General features: G+C 42.1%; 1 protein-coding gene across 1 annotated transcript in view; it reads right to left on the bottom strand.

The window, feature by feature from the left end:
* Nucleotides 1–26261, bottom strand: part of KDM7A (lysine demethylase 7A) — a 320476-nt gene that overhangs the window by 203308 nt on the left and 90907 nt on the right. The window contains 1 exon segment of the mRNA XM_029597359.1: nucleotides 665–782. Within this exon segment, the coding sequence (XP_029453219.1) occupies nucleotides 665–782 (118 nt within the window).

Raw genomic sequence — 26261 nt, 5'->3', positions numbered from 1 at the left:
GTCTTCAGGTACAGTGGATGATTTTAATGATAGGTAGCAAATTTTAACTAATAGGTCTGAAATTTCACTCTTACCTGCCTGGGGATTTCTCCCCTGATTTAACAAACCCACCCTCTGTTTCTAGTCTGGTCATTACAGCAATGATCCTGAAGCTGGAAACCATGCACCCAGGCTCCTTCCAGACCCTATATTCATGGGATCGAAATTCAGCCATCAGATGACACCTTTAAAAATGTGTAACTCCTTCCCCAAAGCATCCCCAGCTGGCCCACCTCCAGCATTACAGTATAAGGCAATTGCCACCTGAGCCATTGGGCTCTAATTCATGATCCACTGATAAGATTTCTTCATAGATACACAAACTTACTATTTCTTTGGAAAATTCTATTTTTAAATGAAGAGGTTTGGGAAGGGAAGTACCTTAAGGGATGCATCTGTTATTAAGGTAGGCTCTCAGCTTCTATAAATTCATGTCTTTTGCAACACCTGAAGGAACTAAGCAAATAGGGGCGGCTAAAGACAAAGCAAAGTGCTGTACCTGCCACCCTTATGAAGGAGAGAAACGTCTTCATGCACACTTCCTCTTACAGACATTTTCAAACACAGACTCTGAAGTTATCAGGGGATGCAGGGGAGGGGGGGGGGGGGCAGTTTGGTTCTTTACCTTGGGAACAAACGAGCTTGTAATTGTTTAACAAAAGTTCGGGTTCCAGCTTGAACTGGTTTGGTACCATCATCAACTTCTGTATAATCATGCCGATGCCAGTTTCTCCGCTTCTTCACTAGAAAACAGTTAAAAGCAAAGCTTTTTCAGGAGGTAGATAGGTACAAATTTTGATTATGCATTTATGTAAAAATGCTTTAATTAGAAAATCTTGTTGAATTGTTAGTGTATATTATATATGTGAAATAGTTCGAAAGTGCAGAATACAAGAATGCGTAAATAAAAGTAATAACACCAGTAAAACCACAGCCAGCTAGACTACCGACACTGTACCAACACATCAAGCAAATGCCTGGAAGCACTGAAAGGATTTTTTATTTTTTTTTTAGCATTTTTAGCAAATGTGAAATAGAAAACTTTAGCAAAACCTATCGGGTAGATTTTAATTGCCCGGCGCATAAATCCCGGGGGTTAAGCACATTTTCAAAGGGACCCGGCCACGCGTGTAACCCCTGTTATGCGCCAAAGTGCCGGCCCAGAGAAATGGGTAGTCTGGGTGGCGGGGGGCTGGAGGCAGCGGGTACAATGGCCATTTGCCACTGTGCCGGGGAAGTACGCGCCAGCATTCGGCCGGTGTGCAAGTTGTTTCTGCTCCAACAGAGCAGTAAGCAAAAAAATTAAAGAATAAATAAATAAAAGGTGGGGGAAAGGAGGAGAAAGGGAATATAGGTAGGTGGGTAGGGAAGTTCCCTCCCAGTCTGCTCCTTAATTCGAGTGGACTGGGAGAGGCCCGATCTCATCGCCACACACACTTTTCTAAAGTTAGGCCCCCCTCTGCACGGCCCACGGATTTTATAATATGCGTGTGCGTATTATAAAATTGGCACGTCCATATGTGCGCTCCAGAAAGCATGCACACATGGACGCGTGCTCACCTTTTAAAATCTATCCCTATACATTTAATCTACTTTAAGTTATCTGTGTACACTACAGAATTCCCTATTCTCTGATGCATCAATACTAATGCTTGTTTACTCACGGGAACTCACATCAGAAAGCATTAGTCCTACACTTAAGTCCCTCCACTGGCTGTCACTTCATTGGCATATACATATAAAACCACTGTATTCATCTACAATCTCTTGCATAAAGTCATCTCTATGGATCAGCTCCTTTTTATGCATCCACACTCCTCTAATATGTAATCAATCCCCGCTATTGATGAGGACTACTGTATAAATTACAACTCTATATTCCCCACCATGAGAAAATTAATAATGTAGGAAGAGGAAGGTTTCATACAACATCTGCAACATGCCACCACGGCCTTGTGTACAGAATATTTTTAATAGTAATCTTGAACCAACCTCCCTCCTACCTGTGATTTTTATATTTTTTTTTTTTTTTTTATAAAACATTTTTGTGTGAAAACAAGTCTCATGTGAAAAAATTATTTTTGTGTGTTGTGCTTGTGTATAAAAAAACAGCTGTATCACTCAGCCTGTCTGAATTCGGTTAAACATCTAAACTCCATCACAATATTTCATAAAACACTGTTAATGCTTCAACCAAGTTCATAACCTGTCATTTGGGCTTGATGAAAAATTCCAAGTCAGTTTAAACTTCTCGTTCATGCCTCCCAACGTTTTTATGTGAAGGCAAATCTCTCAATGAATATTTAAACCATGCAACGTTTCTCAGTACTTTTGAACATAACATATTGCAATTTTATCACTCAAATTTAATGGCGAGTTCCCACTCAGCATAACCTCTCTTTCAGCGTTTTAAATGCGGAGAGTAATTTTTCAGAAAATTTCATATAAATAATACTAAAAAGACGGCTGTCCAGTTTGAATACGTTTAAACCTTAAAAGCCTTCCGCGTCTTTTTCGCCGCTACTTCTAAATATATATATATACTGAGTTCCCGATTAACTTAGCTTGCTCTTGTTCATTCCTCCCAACATGGCCAATGAACCAAGATAAGTTAAGTTATCTGGATGTTGATATTATAAGAATTGGATCATGTTTGAGTACAACGGTACATCATAAACCTACAGAGAATAATTCACTATTGCGCTATCATAGCCACCATGCTAAGTCTCTCAAACAAGGACTGCCAGTTAGCCAATTTTTTAGATTCCGGAGGATTTGCTCCACGAATGAGGAATTTGAGAAGCAATCACAGATGCTCAAACAAAAGTTCGAATTGAGGAGTTATCAAATAAAAAAAAAAAGTTATTAATAGCCTACAAGAGGGCAAAATATTCTGATTGGGACCAGTTACTGGAATATCAAAGTAAAAAAAAACAAACAAACATGTTAGACTGACATGTATTTTGCCTCAATGCACATCAACAGCTTCAGTCACAGCATCTATACGTAGATATTGGCATATACTCTCGTTACATGAGGTATTTAAGGATACACTTCTGATAGCTACGACAAGAGGTCCCAACATCCGAAACTGGATAGTACTTGCTGATATAATAAGAGATGCCAATCATAAGAAAAACATTCAAGGAAACCATACCAAATGCAATAAATGTAAGATGTGTAATCTAACCATTGAGGGATCTCAATGGAAAGATCCAGTAACAGGATATAAGATCATAAGAAGAGGAGAGAAATTGTTTATCCAAAAATGTGGTATATATTATACAGTGCCCCTGTCCTAAAACTTATGTAGGTCGAACAGCACGGACAGCAAGAACGAGGCTTATTGAACATAGATCACATTTAAATACAAGGATGATAGAAGTCCCGATAGTTGAGCACTGTTTAGAGAAACAACATTGCTTTGAGGACCTCCGATGGACAGTGATACAGAATGTTGAAGAAAATGAACAGGGAGGAGATGTAAAAAAATTGTTGAATTTCCACGAACAGAACTGGATATTCAAGTTAAAATACTACAGTCCCGGGTAGAATGAACGAAGATATAGAGTGGATTTCATTATGATATCCATCACCTGCATTCTAACAATAGCGTACCAAGAGCAGAGAGAAACTATTGGATACGGACGAATCTACGTCAGATACGTAACTCTCCATTGGTAGAATCTGGATCATATGTTGGGTTTAAAAGGACGAGGAGCGAGTAAGAGAAAATTTGCACAAAAATGCCATTTGAGCAGTAGAAGAGCGACCCGACAGTGAGGAGAAGAATTAGAAACTCCCCTGATGAAGAAAAATTATTTTGTCGAAACAAGGCCATGTCGGGAGGAATGAACAAGAGCAAGCTAAATTGATAGGGAACTCAATAGTATATATATATATATATATATATATATATATATATATATATATATATATATATATAGAAGTAACGGCGAAAAAGATGTGGAAGGCTTTTAAGGTTTAAATGTATTCAAGCTGAACAGCCGTCTTTTTAGTATTATTTATATGAAATTTTCTGAAAAATTACTCTCCACATTTAAAACGCTGAAAGAGGTTATGCTGAGTGGGAACTAGTCATTAAATTTGAGTGATAAAATTCAAGAAATATTTGCAATATCAGCAGTTATGTTCAGAAGTACTGAGAAATGTTGAGTGGTTTAATTAAACATTCATTGAGAGATTTGCCTTCACATAAAAATGTTGGGAGGAATGAACAAGAAGTTTAAGCTGACTTGGAATTTTTCATCAAGCCCAAATGACAGGTTATGAACTTGGTTGAAGCATTAAGAGCGTTTTTTGAAATATTGATGGAGTTTAGATGTTTAAACGAATTCAGACAGGCTGAGTGATACAGCTGTTTGTTTTATACACAAGCACAACACAAAAATAATTTTTTCACATGAAAGATTTGTTTTCACATAAAAATGTTATAAAAAAACAAAAAAATACAAAAATCACAGGTAGAAGGGAGGTTGGTTCATGATTACTATTAAAAATATTCTGTACACAAGGCCGTGGTGGCATGTTGCAGATGTTGTATGAAACCTTCCTCTTCCTACATTATTAATTTTCTCATATGGTGGGGAATATAGAGTTGTTGTAATTTCCACACTCCTCTAGCCAGTTTCTACTCAATGTAGCATCCCCACGTTCTGCCAAGTTAGCCATACCTATGAACGTTCCTTTTCAATTTTCTGTCCTACGCTTTGGAATTCCCTCGTCTCTACAACTCACAAATGACTCAGTCATTTAAGAAGCTACTGAAAACTCACTTGTTTAGCTTGGCTTTTGCTCCTTCCAACCAAATCAGTGCTTTCCTTGCTACCTCAGGCATGAACTAGGCTGTACCCTGCTCTTTATTAATGCTCCCTATTTACCCAAAGATTCTGTCGTGTTTTTATATTGTATCTTAATTATGTATGTTTTATTGTAGCTCACCGAAACGTTTTGGATGGGCAAATAATAAATACTTTTAAATAAAAGAAACAATGGAAAAACGAAGTTACTTACCTACCTGCTGTTCTCAGAGGTCAGCAGGACAAATGAATCATGCATGTGAGCAAAATTACCAACAGAGCTGTGGTATGGACAGTGCCCTGCCAATAGCTAGAAAAGCCTAAAATGCTTTCCTGCATGTGCTTAGGTGAACTTAGAGAAACATAGAAATGACGGCAGAAGAAGACCAAACGGCCCATCCAGTCTGCCCAGCAAGTTTTGCACTTTTTTTTTCTCATACTTATCTGTTACTCTTGGCTCTTAGTAACCTTTTGATTCTATTTCCCTTCCACCCCTACCATTAATGTAGAGAGCAGTTTTAGAACTGCCTCTAAGTGAAATATCTAGCTTACAGGTCTATCCTGTAAAGTGCGGCCGTGTTTACCCTGCTCCTAAGCCGCGTTCTACTCACTTTCCGGCCGCGTTATCCCTTCCTGCGATCCCGAATCCCCTTTAACCTACTCCTACCGCGTCCTAAAATCCCCGGCCAACCCCTTCCGCACGCAGCATGTATATTGCATGCAAACGAGCGAATTAGCTATTCCCTAGCATCCCGTAACCCGCGCCACGACTATCGCTATCTTTCCCTGCAGTTTTGTCGCGCGTTTAACCTGCTAACTTACCGCCTATGGTAGAGGCAGGGGTAAGGGTTGGCGGCAAGCTTTCCCCCAGCCCCCGCTCACCTGCCCCGGCCGCGATCATGGGTGCCGGTCTCCGGGGCAGCCCCAGTCCTCTCCCGTCCTCTTGAAGCAAAAAAAAAAAAGCGAAAAAAAAACGTTGCAGCCCCCTCCGATGTCCGGAGGGGGCTGCAAAAAGTAAGTCGCTTCATACTGCCAGCCCCTTCTTCCCTCCTCCCGGAGCAAGGCTGCTTTTTGCGCCCTGCTTCGGGAGGAGGGAAGAAGAGACACTGACAGTGTGAAGCGGCGAAGCAACTTACTTTTTGCAGCCCCCATCGGACCTCTCCTGCCTCCCGCTGCGCGACTTACTTTTTTTTGCAGCCATCAGCAGGAACGGATCGTGGCTCCCCTGCCTCCCGGCGAAGATGGACGCCTGCACGGGGGAAAGCGGCCCCTGTGCATGCAATTGGCCGCTCAAGACGTGACGTCACATGCCGTGACGCCAAACGTCGTGACGTCACGTCTTGAGCGGCCAATTGCACGCACAGGGGCCGCTTTTCCCCGTGCAGGCGTCCATCTTCGCCGGGAGGCAGGGGAGCCACGATCCGTTCCTGCTGATGGCTGCAAAAAAAAGTAAGTCGCGCAGCGGGAGGCAGGAGAGGTCCGATGGGGGCTGCAAAAAGTAAGTTGCTTCGCCGCTTCACACTGTCAGTGTCTCTTCTTCCCTCCTCACGAAGCAGGGCGCGAAAAGCAGCCTTGCTCCGGGAAGAGGGAAGAAGAGACACTGACAGTGTGAAGCAGCGAAGCGACTTACTTTTTGGAGGCGTCCATCTTTGCGAGCAGCTGGAGGCAGGAGAGGTCGTCCGATGTCCGGAGGGGGGTGCAAAAAGTAAGTTGCTTCACCGCTTCGTACTGCCAGTCCCTTCTCCCCTCCTCCCGGAGCAAGGCTGCTTTTCGCGCCCTGCTTCGGGAGGAGGGGAGGGGGACTGGCAGTCCCGACTTCCTGGTATCTGTCATTTCAAATGACATTTGAAATGACAGATACCAGCGTGGCGTGAAGCGTTAGGCCAGCGCACCCAGGATACTGTATAGGCGCTCTATCCAGTAAAATGGGTTGCGCGGGCCTAACGCTTCACGGATCCTTCTTAGACGCGGTTTACATTTGCATGAAATTATAGTTCAGGATCGAGCGGTAGGTGAGCTGCACTGTGCGTGCGGCAACCGCGGATGCGCCGGGCACTAACGCAGCTCTTCCTACCGCTCGGTACTGGATAGACCTGTGAATTAGTTAGAGGTAGTAACCGCTGCAATAAGCAAGCTATACCCATGCTTATTTGTTTACCCAGACTAAATAATTCAGACCTTGTTGGTTGTTGTCTGTATACAGATCCACTTTTCTTCATTCCCCCTGCCGTTGAAGCAGAGAGTTATGCTGGATATGCATTGAAAGTGAAGTATCTGACTTTCTCCCCTGCCGCTGAAGCAGAGAGCTATGCTAGATATGTGTGAGGTATCAGTCTTTCTCCCCTGCCGTTGAAGCAGAGAGCTATGCTGGATATGCATTGAAAGTGAAGTACCAGGCTTATTTGGTTTGGGGTAGTAACCGCCGTAACAAGCAAGCTACTCCACACTTTTTTTTGTGAATGCAAATCTTTTTCCATGTTTCCTCTTGCAGTTGAAACTTATAGCAATGTTGGAATCGCATTAACCGTGTATGTTTCTTGAATAAGGGTATTATCTCCAGGCAGTAGCAGTCATTCCCGCGAGCCACCCACTTCATTCACATCCTCTAGACTTTATGGATCCACAGTGTTTATCCCACGCCACTTTGAAGTCCTTCACAGATCTGGTCTTCACCACTTCTTCCGGAAGGGCATTCCAGGCATCCACCACCCTCTCCGTGAAGAAATACTTCCTGACATTGGTTCTGAGTCTTCCTCCCTGTAGCTTCAAATCATGACCCCTGGGTCTGCTGATTTTTTTCCCCGACGGAAAAGGTTTGTCGTTGTCTTTGGATCATTAAAACCTTTCAAGTATCTGAAAGTCTGTATCATGTCACCTCTGCTCCTCCTTTCCTCCAGGGTGCACATATTTAGATTCTTCAATCTCTCCTCATAAGTCATTCGATGAAGACCATTCACCCTTTTGGTCGCCCTTCTCTGGACCACCTCCATCTTGTCTCTGTCTCTTCGGAGATACGGTCTCCAGAACTGAACACAGTACTCCAGGCGAGGCTTCACCAAGGACCTGTACAAGGGGATAATCACGTCCCTTTTCTTACTCTTACTTATTTGCAAATGTGTGCCACAAGGCCTCCTCAGTCCAAGAATATAGTAGGAGTGGCCCATGAAACCAGGTATGTGTGTCAGGCATGGGGGATTATAACAGAAGGGAAAAATCCTCAGCTTGTTGTGAATGAAGGCTCATGGTGTCTAATCCTAGCCTTGGTCCTGACTGGAAGTACAAAAGAGCAGAAGAAACTCAGTGACAAAATAAAATAAACTGGGCTCCTATGAACTCCAGCTGCAGTGTTGGGTTCAGATTGGATTTTGGATAGATTAGGACAAATCTCATATGTTCCAGGAATTGTACTCAAGGCCTCCACCGATGAGGAGCATGATTTGTGCTTGATAATCATCTAAGTAAGGAAAAAGATTAGTACTATCTGAGAAAGTGCATGGGGCAGGAAAAATCTAATAGCAGAACCCCATATGAAAGATACAAAGGATCCCAGTATGAATCTTAGGAATCGTCTTAAGGTTCAGACATAACATGTGGGTATACACATCTTTAGGTTTGGAAAACAGAGCCATTTTCCCTTGCCTAACAGATGTAAAATCATGGGCAATGTTATCTTGAATTTGTTTGTGGAGAAATTCATTCTGGCCCCTGGAGGTCCAACTTGGGATGAAGCTTTTTTTTTTTTTTTTATTAGGAAATTCTTGCAATAAAACCAGCTTCTTTGAACTGGGACATAGCTCTTACTTTAAGTAGGGATGAGATAGCTCTTCAGTAAATCATGACTTTGGATTTAAAGAGAATATTTTTGGGGGGAGTGATCTGGAAGAATTCTGAGAAGTCGCAACCTGAAACCCTCCCTAATAATGTAAAGCAGTGGTTCTCAACCTTTTTTCAGTCGGGACACACCTGACAGATAGTTCTCACATGTGTGACACACTGAACATGTGACATCACCAAGCTAAATGTAAACAAACACTCTGCATTCCACAGGAACCCCCTCGACCCCCAACAATGGGTGCAGAGCAGAACTAGGACATTCCCCGTTCAATTTACCACATCTCAATAACAGTAACAAACACTCTCTCCTACCAGGTGAAAAAATAGAAATTTACCACCAATGCATGTTCTATTGAGAAAACACAACAAATATTGATACAAATGCCTCCATGCTAGTAAAATACTTCACCTCTGTCACACACACAGAACCGACCTTCTCCAAGTACAGAAAGACCACAGATTACAAATATGGAAATCCAAAAAAGCCACTTTGCATTCTGTGCAAACCAAAAAGGATCTGAAATAATGTACACAAAGTTATACCTGCATTATGGAACTCAAACAGTAACAACCCTACCTATGAAAAGGCAGCACTGCAAAAATGTGTGCCTGGTCTAAGATTAGGAAACTGAAGTTGGGTTTGACTGGGAAATCAAGTCTGCTTTCTTTGGCTTATGGTTATGTGGCCTCAATCTCACTTGTGAAGGTTGGTGAGATCCTGACCGGGGAGCATATGGTCTCTTATGGTAAAAGAATGGACCTTTTTGAGATGCTTGGATCGTCCTAGCAGTTGGTGGAGGGTCTGCAGCTGCAGAAGACCATGCCTGCAATGTTGATCAGTGATACTTGTTTTGTCTGTCTCCTTTACATTTTTCCCAAAGTAGTTTTCTTCTTTCTGCATACTTCTCCCAGTTTCCTTGATAGTGGATTTATTTATTTAAAAATGTTTGTATACCACCTTTACAAATAAAAATTCAGTCAAAACGGTTTACAGATTAAAACATACATAATCTGATGAAAACAATAAAATAAGCAAATTTCTACAGACAAATCAGCAGAACAATGAGCTCCTATCAAACAAAAGTGCCTTAACTCGCTTTAAATGTAAACTTACAGTATTGGAGGGGAAAGGAAAGGGGAGGGGAGGGAGGGGAGGAGGAGCTGGAAAATGACGTGTATAGTGGCAAGGATCAGGAAACGTCAGAAGGGGAAATTTTTAATGATTAAATGTGAAGAAGAAATGTTAAAGGCTTTATGAAACAAGTAGGTTTTTAAGGATTTCTTGAATTTATGAACAGATGAGACTGAGGGAATCTGGTAAAGAGTTCCACAAGGAGGGACCTGCGACGGAGAAAGCTCACTTGCAGGCTAAGTCTAATCTTGCTGATTTGATTGTGGGTACATCTAAGAGGTTTTTTTGATAGGGACCGTAACTGTCTAGCTGGTTCATAAATACGGAAAGACGTACATAGCCAGGTTGATGAAGAGTTATAAGAGCATGAATAATTGTTAAAACTTTATATGTAATTCTGAATTTTAAGGGAAGCCAATGGAGGCAGTAAAGTATTGGTGTGAAGTGACTTCTACGGGTTGAGCCAACAAGTATTCGGGCTGCTGTGTTTTGCACTAGTTGTAGAGGGTGTAGTGTAGAATCAGGTAGGCAGATATAAAAAGGGCATTGCAATAGTCTAATCTGGAAAATACTAACTATTGCAGTACTGTACGAAAAATCTTGAACAGGGAATGTAGGCGTTTCAGTAGATGCAGTTTATAGAAAGATTTTTTGATAACTGCAAAGATATGTTTTGACATAGATCAGAATTTATGATCATGCCTAGACTGGTAGCCTCATTATGAATGGGAATGGAAGTTCCATTGAAAAGTAAATGAGAAGTTGCAATTCATCTTGGGCCTGGGCTGCTATACCCTGAACTCCTTGTGCAGCTGGCCAGTTGTTGGGGAAGTTGCTGTACATTTGCATACCTTGGTAGAGTTCAGAGGAAAACCTGACCCACTTGGGCTTCCATCAGCTGGCCAGGAGATAAGCACCATAGCTTTAGCTCAGCTCAGTAGACTGTGTGTGTTTATTTCCTATGGTTCCATTGCATCTACTCTTCCTGATGCTAATCCTTATTACTTGCTGCAAACCACTACTAAAGTCAAGCCTACCGTCTCCATTCTCTACATTCTTCATCTCACCAGCCATTCTACTTCCTGTACTGCTCTTGAGCTTTAAAGTTTTCTTCTCATCTACCCATCTCAATTCATCCCTATCACTTGTCGCACCTCATCTCTTCATTCTCCTGCTCCTCCTCTCAGCTAGGGATATCAATCCCAATCCTGGTTTTCCAAGGCAACTTTCATCTGATCTGTTCACATAAAATCAATTACCCTCCAAACTCACCACTATCCATAAGAACATGCTATACTGGGTCAGACCAAGGGTCCATCAAGCCCAGAATCCTGTTTCCAACAGTAGCCAATCCAGGCCATAAGAACCTGGCAAGTACCCAAAAACTAAGTCTATTCCATGTTACCGTTGCTAGTAATAGCAGTGGCTATTTTCTAAGTCAACTTAATTAATAGCAGGTAATGGACTTCTCCTCCAAGAACTTATCCAATCCTTTTTTAAACAGCTATACTAACTGCACTAACCACATCCTCTGGCAACAAATTCAGAGTTTAAATTGTGCGTTGAGTGAAAAAGAACTTTCTCCGATTAGTTTTAAATGTGCCACATGCTAACTTCATGGAACCATTCCAACACACCTAAACCCTGTACATAGTTTTTGTTTTTTTGACAAATATTATGCTCTACGTTAACTTCTTGGCTCTCATGTTTCAGATTAGCCTGATTCCTATGTATTCCAAGCTACGTTCTTATAGTTCCTACCTCTCCCTCCCCACCTCCCTGTTTTATGTATTTTCCATTCTATATGTTATCTTGTTTGATGTAAACCAATATGATGTCCCCACTAATATCGGCATAGAAATTTAATAAATAAATGGAGTGCTCCTTAGTCTATTATCTGAAAGAGTAAATAACCAATTCACATCTACCCATTCTAGACCTCTCATGATTTTAAACACCTCTATCATATGCCCCCTCAGCCGTCTCTTCTCCAAGCTGAAAAGTCCTAACCTCGTTAGTCTTTCCTCATAGGGGAGCTGTTCCATTCCCCTTATTTTTTGGTAGCCCTTCTCTGTACCTTCTCCATCGCAATTATACCTTTTTTGAGATGCCGCGACCAGAATTGTACACAGTATTCAAGGTGCGGTCTCACCATGGAGCGATACAGAGGCATTATGACATTTTCCGTTTTATTCACCATTCCCTTTCTAATAATTCCCAACATTGTTTGCTTTTTTTTTTGACTGCCGCAGCACACTGAGCCGACGATTTCAATGTGTTATCCACTATGACGCCTAGATCTCTTTCTTGGGTTGTAGCATCTAATATGGAACCTAACATTGTGTAAATACTGCAAGGGTTATTTTGCCCTATATGCATCACCTTGCTCTTGTCCACATTAAATTTCATCTGCCATTTGGATGCCCAATTTTCCAGTCTCACAAGGCCTTCCTGCAATTTATCACAATCTGCTTGTGATTTAACTACTCTGAACAATTTTGTATCATCTGCAAGTTTGATTATCTCTCGTCTTATTTCTTTCCAGATCATTTATAAATATATTGAAAAGTAAGGGTCCCAATACAGATCCCTGAGACACTCCACTGCCCACTCCCTTCCACTGAAAAAATTGTCCATTTAATCCTACTCTGTTTCCTGTCTTTAGCCATTTTGCAATCCATGAAAGCACATTGCCACCTATCCCACGACTTTTTACTTTTCCTAGAAGCCTCTCATGAGGAACTTTGTCAAACGTTTTCTGAAAATCCAAGTACACTATATAGAAAATTAGTTCTTACCTGTTAATATTCGTTCCTGTAGTACCACGGACCAGTCCAGACCGTGGGTTGAGCCTCCTTTCCAGCAGATGGAGACAGACCAAAACTGAAAGAGTATCCTATATGAGGACAGAGTCTACCCTGCAGCCCTTCAGTATAACCATTGTCAAAGCAGAAAACAACAAAACCAGAATAGGATCAAGCAAGTAACCATAAAGCTCAATTGAGCAGCTGTAGAGCAATGTAAGAAACATGGTATGACTAACCACTCATGCATATACTTGCTCTTGAACAACCAAGACTTCCGGTGTAATCGTTCTTTGCAAGAATACTGAGCAAGTATCAAAATCTGCAAATCTGCAAGAACAAGCTACGAGAGACAGAAAAGAAAGACAAGCAGGGAAGGGCATCTGGAATGATCAGTGGTACTACAGGAACGGAAATTAACAGGTAAGAACTAATTTTCCTTTCCCTGTACGTACCCAGATCAGTCCAGACCGTGGGGTGTTCCAAAGCTTCCCTATCCCGGGTGGGACCGAGAGAGTCCCACTTGAAGCACTTGCCGCCCAAAAGAACCAAATACCTATATATTTTCTCTCTGTTTTCTGTTTTCCAAATCATCCAATTTTTCAGAAAGATTTCTTCTTCAGTGGGTCCACCTTCCCACAAGTGTGAGTTAAGTGACAATTCCACTTCCATTACTCTGTCCATTGATTTAGGTATTTTCCTGGACAGAGGAAACTAGCACGGCCACTTTTTCTACTATTACTGCTAACGTTGAGTTCATATTGTTGGAGAGTCTTAGAAAAGCGGTTGAACATTTTTTTTTGTTTGCCACAAACTAGTACTGTCTATTAATGTGGGTCACTCATCCTCCGATTCTGTATTGTCCCCTTGATTTTGTTTTCCCATGATCACATTTTGACCACAGAAAAGCTTACTTGTTTTTTTGGCCCACAGAGTCAGTATTGACTTCTTGGACATCTCGTAATCCTGTTGAGTTTAACATTCAGCCCGTGAGGGTAATAAAACTTTAGATTAATTTAATGAGGCCGAGGAAGTTGATCTGAACCACATCTGCTCTATAGCATGACATCACGTGATTCCCCTCCCTTTCTTATATTCCCTGTGGAAGGTCTATTCTATTTTCAACAAGATGGTCCAAATTCATGAGTTTTCAATTACACTTCTTGCCTTGACTAAGGCGTTGCTTTCTAGAGTATGATTCTTCAGGTACTGCTTTGTTATGCAAGTTACCTTTTTTTCAAATAGACCTCACACAGTAGACTGTTGTGGTATAAGGATGTGCATTCTTTAAAACAAATGGGCATTCCAAAATGCATTGGGTCCAATTCATTTCTTTCAAGGGTCTCCAAAATGAATTGAGGGATACTCCCGAATAAAACAAATCCTATTTAATTTGTTTTATCCTCCATTCATTTGAATGGCCATTAAGGACTATGGAGAACAGGTGCAATACAGTTTGTAATTGTTAGGAGTACAGCAGCCAGCCAGCCCAATGAGTCATGTGTGACCTCACTGTCTTGTCAGACTTGGAAAGGACATGTCTCAACATATGGCAGAGAAGCTTTGTTCTAACAGACAATACGAAACAAAAAAAAAATCCACTGTTCTGTGGACCTAGAGACACTGACTTTGAAGACTGAGCATGACAGATGTATTATGCAAAATGTACATTCCTTCCATAATCATTGCCTTGAAAGGATGTCTGTGCTTTGAGCTCTGTCAGAGTTCACCTTCTTAGTTTGCTAGTTTTTCAGGAGAGAAAGTCAGGCAGGTACTAGCAGTAGCTCTGGATTGCAGTTTTTCTCTCCCGTGGGGGAGGGTGGAAGCGAGTGGGGTATTTTTCTCACTTTTGCTGCTGGTACCACTTTGCCCCTTTACAGAGATTTAAGCTATTCACACTACTTTCAGTGCCGCCTTACACAGTCTTTTTAGGTACCTTGAGTTTTCCCTCTTCTGATAATTTCTTCCCATAAGTTCTATGACAATTGATTAGAAAACTCAAATTCTGGAGCCCAATATAGGCTGCAATGCTTCCCCCCATTGACTTTAATGGCAAATGAAAAATTAATCAAATGAAAAAGCAAATTTTATTTTCATTTTGAAGCTTTCAAAATGAATTGGGGTCCCCATGAAAAATTTCAAAATGCAACTATATATTTTCTCCTGCACATCCCTAGTGCTAGAGCAATGGGCTATTAACCAGGTTTCAAATCCCACTGCCTCTCCTTGTGACCTTGGGCAAGTCATTTTACCCTCCGTTGCCTCAGGTACAAACTTACCTACAGTACCTGAATGCAATTCACTTTGAAGGGCTGAAGAAGTGGACTATAAATACAATAATGATCTTCCCCTCCTGTAGGATTTCAAACCCTTCTTCCACATCAAGTCCACTCCATCCTCCTATTCACCCCACTGCTTCTTTAGGTAGCTGTCATTTATAGACCCCATGATAAATCCCCCTCCTCTTCTCACTGACACCTGGTTTTCCTTCTTTGAACCATTTTCCCCTTTCCTTGGAGACTTTAAACCTCCATTCCAGTGACCTATCTGGCTCTTATGCATCACAACTCCTTGCATTAACCTAATTTGACTTCCAAATCTGATCTACTGCCCTCGCTCACCAGTATGGCCACTGCCTACGGTTTTGCAGTCTAATGCAATTAACTGTACCATGAATTAGCTGTAACTTGTAATCGGGTCTTTTCCTTTATTGGTCCTTCTCTTTGAAACAAGTTACCGTTCGTTTTACATTCTATAGATATTAAAATGTTTCAAAAATGTTTAAAAGCCCATCTTTTTAAAGAATTTACACATATTGTACTGTAGACACAGAGTTGTGTTTTATTCATGTTTAATATGTAAATCGCTTAGTATGATTTGTCGAGTCAAGCAATTCATAAGTATTTTAAATAAAATAATCCTCTCTTCCAATTGCTCTGACTTCTCCATCCCAGTTCCTCATCTCTGAGACCATCATCTGATAACCTTCACACTAAACCACCCTACCCCATAGCTTCATCCAGTTACCAGCACCAGTGTCAGGAAACTTCAGGCTATCAATCTTTTATTCTCTCCAAGGTCATCTCTCCTATAGCACTGAGTAGTTGATAAGGAGTTTCTTCTAACACTATACTCTCCTCTGCTTTAGATAAACTTGCCCCTCCCATTACCTGTCCTGTAAGGTGCACCAAATCCCAGCATTGGCTCAACCCCAGAATTTGCTTCCTATGCTCTTGTACCCACTCTACAGAGCATTTCTGGCTAAAGTTACTGTGCCCTACTTTACACATTTCACACATTTTTGCTGTCCTCCTTCCAGTTTGCTAATGTACTTGGCCAAGCAAGACTACTATTTCCATCTAACAAACTCTTACCTCCAACCCTTGCCATTTCTTTGCCACATTCAATTCCCTTCTCAAACGACTTTCACCTCAAACCCCCTTTCACTCTCTGGCCAGACTAAGGCAGACTACTTTCATGACAAGGTTCACAAAATTAGTCTCAAGTTCTCAACCAAGTCACTTCTACCTCCCGCTCCCTGACTTCATCCCTTTCTCTGGCCCCTACCACCCTCTCCTCATTTTCTGAGATTACAGTGGAGAAAATGTCCATCTTCTCTCCTCCTCCAAACTTATTCCTCTGACCTCCTCAGCAATCATCCCTTCCATCTATCACATCCCCCAATCTATCAGACTCCACTGCTACTGACCAAAGCACTCAAAAAAATCCTCACTGGACCTTCCCTATTCTATCATCCCATCTCCCTCCTCCCTTTTGCATCCAAACTACTCAGAACATGCTGTTCACCTCTGCTGTCTTTTTTTCCATCACAAACAATTCCCGATCCACTCCAGTCTGGTATTTTGCCCTCTACATTCCACAGAAACAGCCCTTGCCAAAGCCCCCAACTCACCTGTTTATGGCTAAAACTAAAGGCTTTTAATTTATCCTTAGCCACCTTGACCATTGTTCACCACCTACTCCTCTATTACCCTTAACAGAAGGTATGGAGATCACTACCCTTAACACCAATACGCCTCTGATTCTAATGCAACTGCAACACTGCTCCCCAGTTCAGTGGCAGGAGAAAGGGGGACTAGGATACAGAAACCAACCAAGAGGGCCCAACATCTACAATCTGGATACTGATACGCAGACATAAGGGAAAAAGTACAGAACTGCCAAGTCCACAAGCAAAGCACATCAAGCAACATTGCCTGAATTTTCAAGAAAGCTAATCACCCAGTAAAAAATGTTGCTAGCTGCAATTTTTATGGGTAACATAAGGCTTGGAGATAACTTCACAGAGCAACAGTTACTTTCCTTAAGAGAAACATGGGAATAACCTGCATGGTGTGGCAGTTACTACCTGTAAAAGCTTGCTGGGCAGACTGGATAGACCATTTGGTCCTTTCTGTCATCATTTCTATGTTTCTATATAACAACTCTGTCCTCACTTGGATTTTAGGACTCCATCCTGTTACTTTGTTCTCTTACCTCTCCCATTACATTTTTAGTGTTTCCTTTGGTGTCTACAGACAACCCATTATCAATTGGTGTGGCACAGAGCTGTTATAGGCCTGCTTCTCTTCCTTCTCTATACTAATCCCCTTTGTGTTCTGACTTTCCTCCTTGGTTTTCAATATCATCTTTATGCTGATTCCCAGAACTACCTCTGTATACCACACATTTCATCAGGAATCTAGTTGTGTTTGACATTGCGGCTGGATGTCCCTCTGCCATCTTAAACTCAGCATAGCCAAGACTTTGCTCATCTTTCCCCCAAGCCAATTTCCCCTTTCTATTTCTGTAGATAGTACTGTTCGTCCTCCCACTCCTCTCAGCCTTTAATCTTGGGTTCATCTTTGACTTCTCCAAATGATTCTCTATCACCAAAATCCATCCCTTCCTTTCTGATCACATTACCAGCATCCTTAAACACTCTCTCATTTCCCACTTAAGACTACTGCAAGCTGCTCCATACAAGTCTCCCAGTGAACTATCCCTCTCCACTAAAATCTATCCAAAATTCAGCTTTGTGAATTATTTGCTGAAGTTGCCACATCGATTATCTATATATGCATAAAGTTCAAGCTCCTCTTAAACCACCTACAAAAGCCACCTCTTTCCTATCTCCCCTCCTTGTGAACTCCACTGATTAGGCAAGTCACATATATATGCCCTTCTACACTGTCAACTCCCAAGTTTGTGCTTTCCACCTTGCTGCACTGTATTGTTGGAATAGTCTTCTGGAGTTGGTGCATCATGCTCCCTCTCTGGCCTTGTTCAAATCCAGTCTAAAAACCCACCCAGGATCTGAGGGAGTAGTAGGGATTATAAAGTTGAAAAGTTGGAGTGGATGGGCAGACTAGATAGGCTTTGTAGTCCGCCATCATGCTTTTTAGGCTGCTTTTAAACCTTAACACCCAATTATCCTGCTCACAGTTTTATTGATTCTAACCATTTTCTTAATGAATTATTTTGCCCTGTATGTTTGTATTGATTTGATTGTGAAATCTAAGGGGGACTATTTTTTATGGATTTTGTACAGTGCTACATATGAATAGTGCAACAGAAACAAGTACAGGGTAGTTGCCAATTTGTCATCTATATCTTCTGAGACCTGAACCCTGTGCCAAACTATTCTACAAGCCCTGATGTATAGTACAGATCCTCTGACTTCCAAATCAAAACTATCATAAGCAGATCGAATGAGATGCTTACCATATTCATTTACTATAGAAATTAACTTGAGGAAATCTTCCTGCCTCTCTACAGGGAAGACATTTGAGAATTTATGAAGCTTCTTCACAACAGAGTGCATGAAGGTATATGGAACAGAGAGCTGGTGGAACTGATGCATTAGAACTGGACTTCATAGATTTCTTATGAGCAAATTCTGCCACAATTTTATAATGACCGAGTCTTATCAAGCCCAAGACTGAATTAACTCTATACTCTGCATTTACTTTTCTTACTCACTGGAAGAGCTGTGAATGGCGTTTCCCAGAATTTCGTTTGAATTTCCTGTAGTACGTTTTGCATTGGAACTGCTATTCATGTACTTTAGAATTCTGAACATGGAAACATGATGGCAGAAAGACTATAGAGCCTGTCTGTCCATTCATATCAGCTCTACAATCTCTATCAATCTTTCAAAGATCCCCTGTGCTTGTCCCATGCTTTCTTGAATTCAGATATTTGAACACATTTATATTCCACAAATATCAAATATGTGCTAAGAAGATTACATGAATCTAAAATAAAATACTGTCCTTGTCTCTATCTCCACTAGGAGGCTGTTCTATGCGCCCACCATCCTTTCAGTAAAGAAATCTTTCCTTAAATCACTCCCAGTTTTACTCCCTTTTATCCTCATCTTCTGACCACTTGTTCAATATTGGTGCTCTCGACTCTGCTTACGCCAAGTCAAAGAAAATCACTTGAGACATCTTTTTGACAAAAAACTGGAAAAGAAAGGTCTTCCAAAAGGGGAAGTGCCAGATGGTACCCCGAAGAGTCAGAATCCAGTTCCAACGAGTCATACTCTAATTCTCACAATTGCTCTAACTTCAAGCAAAGTGAGAAAAAATGATAAAATATATACCTACTGGACAGGATGTATGTTTTCTTTGGAGTACATCCTTTGAGGTAACCCAGAGGGTTACAGTATAAACTATTTGAAGTTGACCTACTTCTAACAAAGACCTTCTATAGTGGACAGGATTGAGGCCTACTAACCAATAAGGTACCAGAAACCTCAGACTAACGATGTACTTAAGATCAGTCTGTTTTAATATTTTTTGTGACCACCTTAATGTGCTTGCTTCCAACTGATTGATTTTCCCTTAGCAGTACAAGTCTAGCTTCAGGTAAAAAAAAAAAAAAAAAAAGGGTAACATGGGAAGTTATTTGTATTTCTTATTTATTGTATATTGTGTCTTATGTGTACTTTACACCATGTTTATTCCATTTAGGTTGGAGTCCTTTCTTTTGGAAGGTATGAATAAGTACCGGTATCTCTTTAGTGTTGATTTTGTGGGGTTTATATTTTAGTTTGTTTCTTGTGATTTGATTTCAGCTCATAAATTGACTTGAGGTGGTGCACTACTATTTCACCAGTTGAAGTCTGGTAACTGGAACTCTGTTTTTTTGCATTAAATACTGATTGAAGTCCAGTATTTGGTTATGTTTTTGCTTAAGCCTTTCATATGTATTAGGGTTGAAGTCCTCTTTTTGGAATTTAATAGTTGGAGTTCAACTTTATGGAAGTGATTAGAGTCCGGTTCCAAGATAAGACAAGAAAACAAAAAAAAAATTTTAAAAACAGACAGAAAAAAGAATTAGAAAATTTTAAAAAGAAAAAAAAAGTCTGTGAAATGGAAGAGAGAGACCAATATAATTTTTATTTTTAAAACTGGAAGGAAGCACTTCACAGCACCTGATTATCATGATGCAAATTTGCAGCTCCTAATAAATGACCTAGCAAAATTGAAGATTTGAGAGAGGAATTATAGAACCTGAAGCTTTATAAGAAAAGTTAAGGTGATGGATTATAGGAAGTAAATCAGAAAGCAAAAATTAACTAATCCTGAATTGTAAGTCTCTACCCTGACTCAGTTAAATGACTCGAATACAAGACGACACTGGACCTCCCTGACTTTACAAATTGGTCAGCTTGAAACTACTCAGGGCACTAGGGGAGGAGGATTTAGAAATGTCCCTTGATAAAAAAAAAAAAAAAAAAAGATGGCTCCTGGTCCCTGTAATTATCATCATAGAGTAGGACATTGGAAAAGTGTCCTCTTAACCAGCGGTTCTCAAACGGTGTGTCGTGACACACTAGTGTGTCCCACACCCGCTGCTCTTCCCCCTCCCCTTTCACCTCAGCGAGATGAACACTGCTGCCGTTCCTGCCCGGGCTATCAGCACATTCAAGCCCCGAGGGGAACGGCAGCAGTGTTTTGTGGAAGCCGGCAACAGGAATGTGACCACTTCTTCTTCTTCCCTCCCCTGTGGCCCGGAACAGGAAGTGATGTCTAGCGGGCACGCGGGAAGAAGAAAAGGCCGTGCCTGCATGCTGCTGCAGAAGGAGCACGCGCCGCTGCTGCCCCCCGGCTCCCCCTTCTCTTACCAGTGCGACACCTGCAAGAAAATATAAACTTATAATAAACTGAAAAAAAAAAAAAAAGAGGCTGGGGTGGGGAGAAAAGAATTAAATTACAATCTCAGCTGACTGCTCTGTGCCATGATTGATCGCAGCACAAGCAAACAGCTGAGTGCTGCCTTCTTAGCTCTGTGGGGCTGGGGAGGTAGCTCCTGCTGCAGTTTCCAGCCTGTCAGGACTCTGCTTTTAATAGCAGCATACCAGCTACCTTGTGCTGTAGCTGTGTGTGTGTGTGTGTGTAGAGAGACTGGTCAGGCAGGTGACGTACGTATGTGCGTGTGTGTGTAAAGAGACTGGTCAGGCAGGTGACGTACGTGTGTGTGTGTGTGTGTGTGTAAAGAGACTGGTCAGGCAGGTGACGTACGTGTGTGTGTGTGTAAAGAGACTGGTCAGGCAGGTGACGTACGTGTGTGTGTGTGTGTAAAGAGACTGATCAGGCAGGTGACGTACGTGTGTGTGTGTAAAGAGACTGTTCAGGCAGGTGACGTACGTGTGTGTGTGTAAAGAGATTGGTCAGGCAGGTGACGTACGTGTGTGTGTGTAAAGAGACTGGTCAGGCAGGTGACGTACGTGTGTGTGTGTGTGTGGCCGGTTTGGGCGCAGTGACTGGAACAGCATTAGATGGGCCTTGTGGAACGAGCGAGGATGCTCTCTTCGTCAACACTTTCAGCTTAGCTGGACCCAGGGAAGAATGGGTCAAACGGTCCGGTATAGGAGCCCAATGTTGTCCTTAAGCGCGCCATTTTCTCAGCGCATTGCCTTTGCGCTCGGGGTGACATCTGGCCACAATCCTGGCCCGGCCTGAGGCAGACGTAAGAATAGTTATGTCCATCTGTGATGGACATAACTTTACCGCACTGGCAGTATTTAAAGCCACGGGTGTGAAAAAACAGAGCAAGACCGGAGCCGTGGAAAGATGAAGATTTATTAATTGATATTTGCAAATACTGCTGTGGGTCTTTCAGATGTAATTTGAAGGACTAGCCACTAACCTACATAACAAGCGTTCAAAGAAGTACATATCCCATATTCACATATGGTGCCCGGAGATGTATTCTTTAGCCTGAATTAAGGCTGCATCAGGGGCTCTTAAAAGGCAAAACTTTGGCCAGAGTCGGGCCATATATTATCAATTAATACATCTCCATCTTTCCAAGGCTCCAGTCTTGCTTTGTTTTTTCACACCCGTGGCTTTTCTTGACCATTTACCGTCTTGCTTTGTCAGTATTTAAATATGAAAGACAGAAGTGCAGAAAAAACATTTTGGTCTGATTTATATATAGTCTTTATTTTCTTTTCAAACACCGGCTGCTCCTTTTAGTACAACAAACATTTCCCAACAAAATCCCCCAACACGGACCGTATATAAATCCAGCTGCCTCGGGAAGGGGGGGTGGGAGGGTACTTTTAACACACAAGCATCTGTAATGCAAACACAGGTACAAATAGACCAAAATAACCAAACGGGTCCAGAAGTAACGACTGTTTGATTTTATTTATTTATTTATTTATTTAAGGCTTTTATATACCGACTTTCTTGATACAGATCAAATCAACTCGGTTTACATCGAACTAAGCAGAATTATAACCAACATTTCAACAAGTGACATTTTGAGAGAGTAAGATTCTTCAGGGGTGGTTTATGTGATTTGTGGTTTATGTGATTTATTGTCTGTGTATGAAGCTGTATGTGGGTAAAACATCCTGAAAGATCAAAACACGGATTACAGAGCACAAATCTAACATCAAAAATATTAAAGAAAAAGCTCCTCTAGTATCCCATTGGACACAATTGTCCCATACAGTATCAGATTTAACATTTTTTGTGATTGAGATGGTTACACCGCCGGTGCGGGGTGGCCATTTCTCGACCCTCCTGATTAGACGTGAACAGAAATGGATTTATACCCTCAACACCATCTTTCCACAAGGTTTAAATGTGGAATTGGAGTGAAGTTACTTTATTTAATGGTGATGATGTCAGTATTGTTTGCTGCAGTGTGATTGGTTAACTCTGTACCCGGGTCTGCACGAAGGGGCCCGCCCCTTTGTGCGCCCCTTCGTGCAGACCCGGAGGGCAGGCTATACTCCACATTTCAGCCACTTCAGCCCATTCCTTTCAATCGCACTACAGTGCCCTCAGGCAGCTACAAACCGGAACCTCAGCTCCACGTACCCCTGCAAGCAAACTGTGACGGCGTTTCACCCCTCTACTACCTCTCTCTCACGGGGCCAGCCCCAATCAGCCAACGCAACCCCTTTAACACAACACAACAGTTCTTCAACAGTCTCATCAGCATTCCAGGAAGACATTCTCCCTCCGCCTGCTACCTCTTCTCTCCCTCATTCCGGTCTACCACTCTTGCCTGACCGACCTCCCAGAATGCATCCAGTTTTCACAATCCCGATTCTCCAACACTGCCTACCATTGATAGGAAAATCAACCAGGCAAGCACAACACCGCAACCTAAAATCCCTCACTCCAATGCTGATTTCACTGATCACCCAACTTCTAGGCCTCACCCTATTTTCGCTATCATTATTCAACGCACAATCTCTAACCAAGAAATCTCTGATTCTCGCCGACTATCTCTCAGACGCTAAGCCCGATATATGCGCAATAACTGAAACATGGCTTAAAGACTCAGACATAGTCATAATAAACCAACTACCAACACTGACATATGACATCTTCTCACTCCCCAGACAGAAAAAAAAGGGGAGGGGGAATTCTTTTAGCAACTAAAAAAAACTTAAGATTCTCTCAACACCCAGCCAACTCATACTCCAAACTAGAAATCGGCTTTTTCTCCTCAGACCAACTTCAAATTCTACTTGTCTACGCCCCCCTGGGCCTCCTGGAAACAGATTCTTCTCTCCTTTGGTGGAAATAGTCTCCACTCTCCTCAACTTGGATGCCCCAGCCATTATACTAGGTGATTTTAACCTGCATGTAGACAATCCCACTCTTACTACCAGCTGTGAAGCCTTTCTCACAGCCCTCTCGGCAATGGGATTCAAACAGATAGTGAACAAACCGACACACAAAGCCGGACACACTCTGGACCTTATCTTTGTCAACGAAGCCATCAATCCCGTATTGCTCCTCACTTATTTCGACTTCATTCTCACTGAAAGAATCCAGCACCCCCCACGCTCCCTCACCCACATTCCGTTACAGAAAATCCTGCTCCTCAGATGACCTGAAGAACCTCCTGACCTCACAACTTCCCCTTATAGACCTCACCGACCTGAACACGGCTCTCTGCTCTTGGAACAAAATTACAGAAGCTATAGCCAACAAGCTCTGCCCACTATCAACAAAAAGAGCACACTCAAACGCTTCCAAAAGACAACCTTGGTTCACCAATGATCTTAGAAGGCTAAAACAATGCTTAAGGCAGAAAGAGAGCAAATGGCGCAAAGCCCCATGCGCCAGCACACTCTCCGACTACAAATCTACACTTCACCAATACAAGTCCGCTACTCTAAAATCAAAAAGGGACTTTTACGCATCCAAGATCCATAACTTGGTCTTCGATGCCAAAGCACTCTTTTCTTACGTATCTAGCCTTACTCAAATCAACCCCTTGGAAGTTCCCAGCAACCTAGCACAAGCTAAAGCGGAAGAACTAGCTCTATTTTTCCAAAACAAAATAGTCAGCCTTCTAACGCATCTGCCCTCCATTACTGCCTCTTACTCGACTTCCATTAATCTCTACATCAAAAGCACCCGTCTTGATGCATTCGATCCCATCTCCTCCACTGATACAAGTAGCACTAAGGAGAATGAAACCTTCCTCACATCCTACGGATCATATTCCTACTAAACTCCTCCTGACAATTCCAGACTCCATATCCAAATTCCTAGCGGACATCATTAATTGCACTCTCTCCCAAGGACGCTACCCAGATGACCTTAAAGTGGCTTCCCTCAAACCACCCCTAAAAAAACCCAACCTGGATCCTAAAGACCCAAATAATTTCCGCCCAATCGCCAACCTCCCCTTCATAGCAAAGGTCATGGAAAAATTAGTGAACACTCAACTCTCAGTCTACTTAGAAGATAACAATCTCCTTTTCCCCTCCCAACATGGGTTCCGCAAAGCCTTTAGCACAGAATCACTCCTTATTTCCTTGACAGACTACCTCATCATGGGCCTCGACAAAGGACAATCATTTCTACTGATGCTACTGGACCTCTCGGCAGCGTTTGACACTGTCAATCACTCCATCCTCATAAATCAGCTGGCTACTATAGGAATCACTGGCGCCGCACTCAACTGGTTCAAAACCTCTCAGCAACAGAGGCTACAAGGTTAAAATCCAAAACAAAGAATCATCACGATACAACTCAACCGTAGGAGTCCCACAGGGTTCCTCTCTGTCCCCTACCCTCTTTAACATCTATCTCTTACCGCTATGCCAGCTCCTCTCGAGCCTCAATCTAAAACATTTTCTATATGCGGATGATATTCAGATAGTAATCCCCAAAGACACTTACTCGAAAACTCTAGATCACTGGGAAAACTGCCTCCAACAAATCAAACACCTCCTCAATAGTCTAAACTTAGTATTAAATTCTTCCAAAATCGAACTCCTGCTCATCTCTCCTGAGAACAGTAACTCCACTTCCACTCACCCTCGTAACCCACAATCCACGCAACTGAGAGACCTAGGAGTTTTAATTGACAATCGGTTGAATCTGAAAGCTTCTATCAACAAAACCACCAAAGACTGTTTTTACAAACTCCAAGTCTTGAAAAGGATAAGACCTCTCTTTCACTTGCAGGACTTTAGAACAATCCTCCAGGCAATAGTTTTCTCAAAGTTAGACTACTGCAATTCTATCCTACGTGGTCTCCCTTCCTCCTATACCAAACCGCTTCAGATGGTACAAAACGCGGCAGCTCGAATATTAACAAACACCAGGAGAAGAGATCACATCTCCCCTATTCTAAAAAGCCTTCACTGGCTGCCTGTGCACTTCAGAATTCTCTACAAATCCATCTCAGTCATCTACAAAATCATTCATCAACATACTTCTATTGACCTGCAAATACCTCTCCTCTTACACCATGCTTCTAGACCTACCAGAGACGCATATAGAGGATCACTCCAGGTTCCTCCAACTAAAGCCACTAGACATATCACCTTGAGAGATCGGGCTTTCTCTACCGCCGGTCCCCCGTTATGGAATTCCATCCCCCCCGACCTAAGACAGGAACCCTGCCCCCTAACCTTCAGGAAGAGACTTAAGACTTGGCTCTTTAAACAAGCTTTCCCGGACTCCAGCTAACGTCCCTCAATTTCAAGGTTTATAACACAACCAGCTCATTTAACTGTTCGTTGTAAATATTTAAATTGCATTTAACCTTTTTCTTTTTCCTTCCGCTCCCAGTTTAAGCATCCCTGTTTTTTGTAACTACTCTCCTCCGCACCACAGTTCCTGTTTGTGTTTTCTG

This window comes from Rhinatrema bivittatum, chromosome 4 (assembly GCF_901001135.1).
Source record: "Rhinatrema bivittatum chromosome 4, aRhiBiv1.1, whole genome shotgun sequence".
Lineage (NCBI taxonomy): Eukaryota > Metazoa > Chordata > Amphibia > Gymnophiona > Rhinatrematidae > Rhinatrema > Rhinatrema bivittatum.
This window is presented reverse-complemented; position numbering and strand designations above follow the sequence as displayed.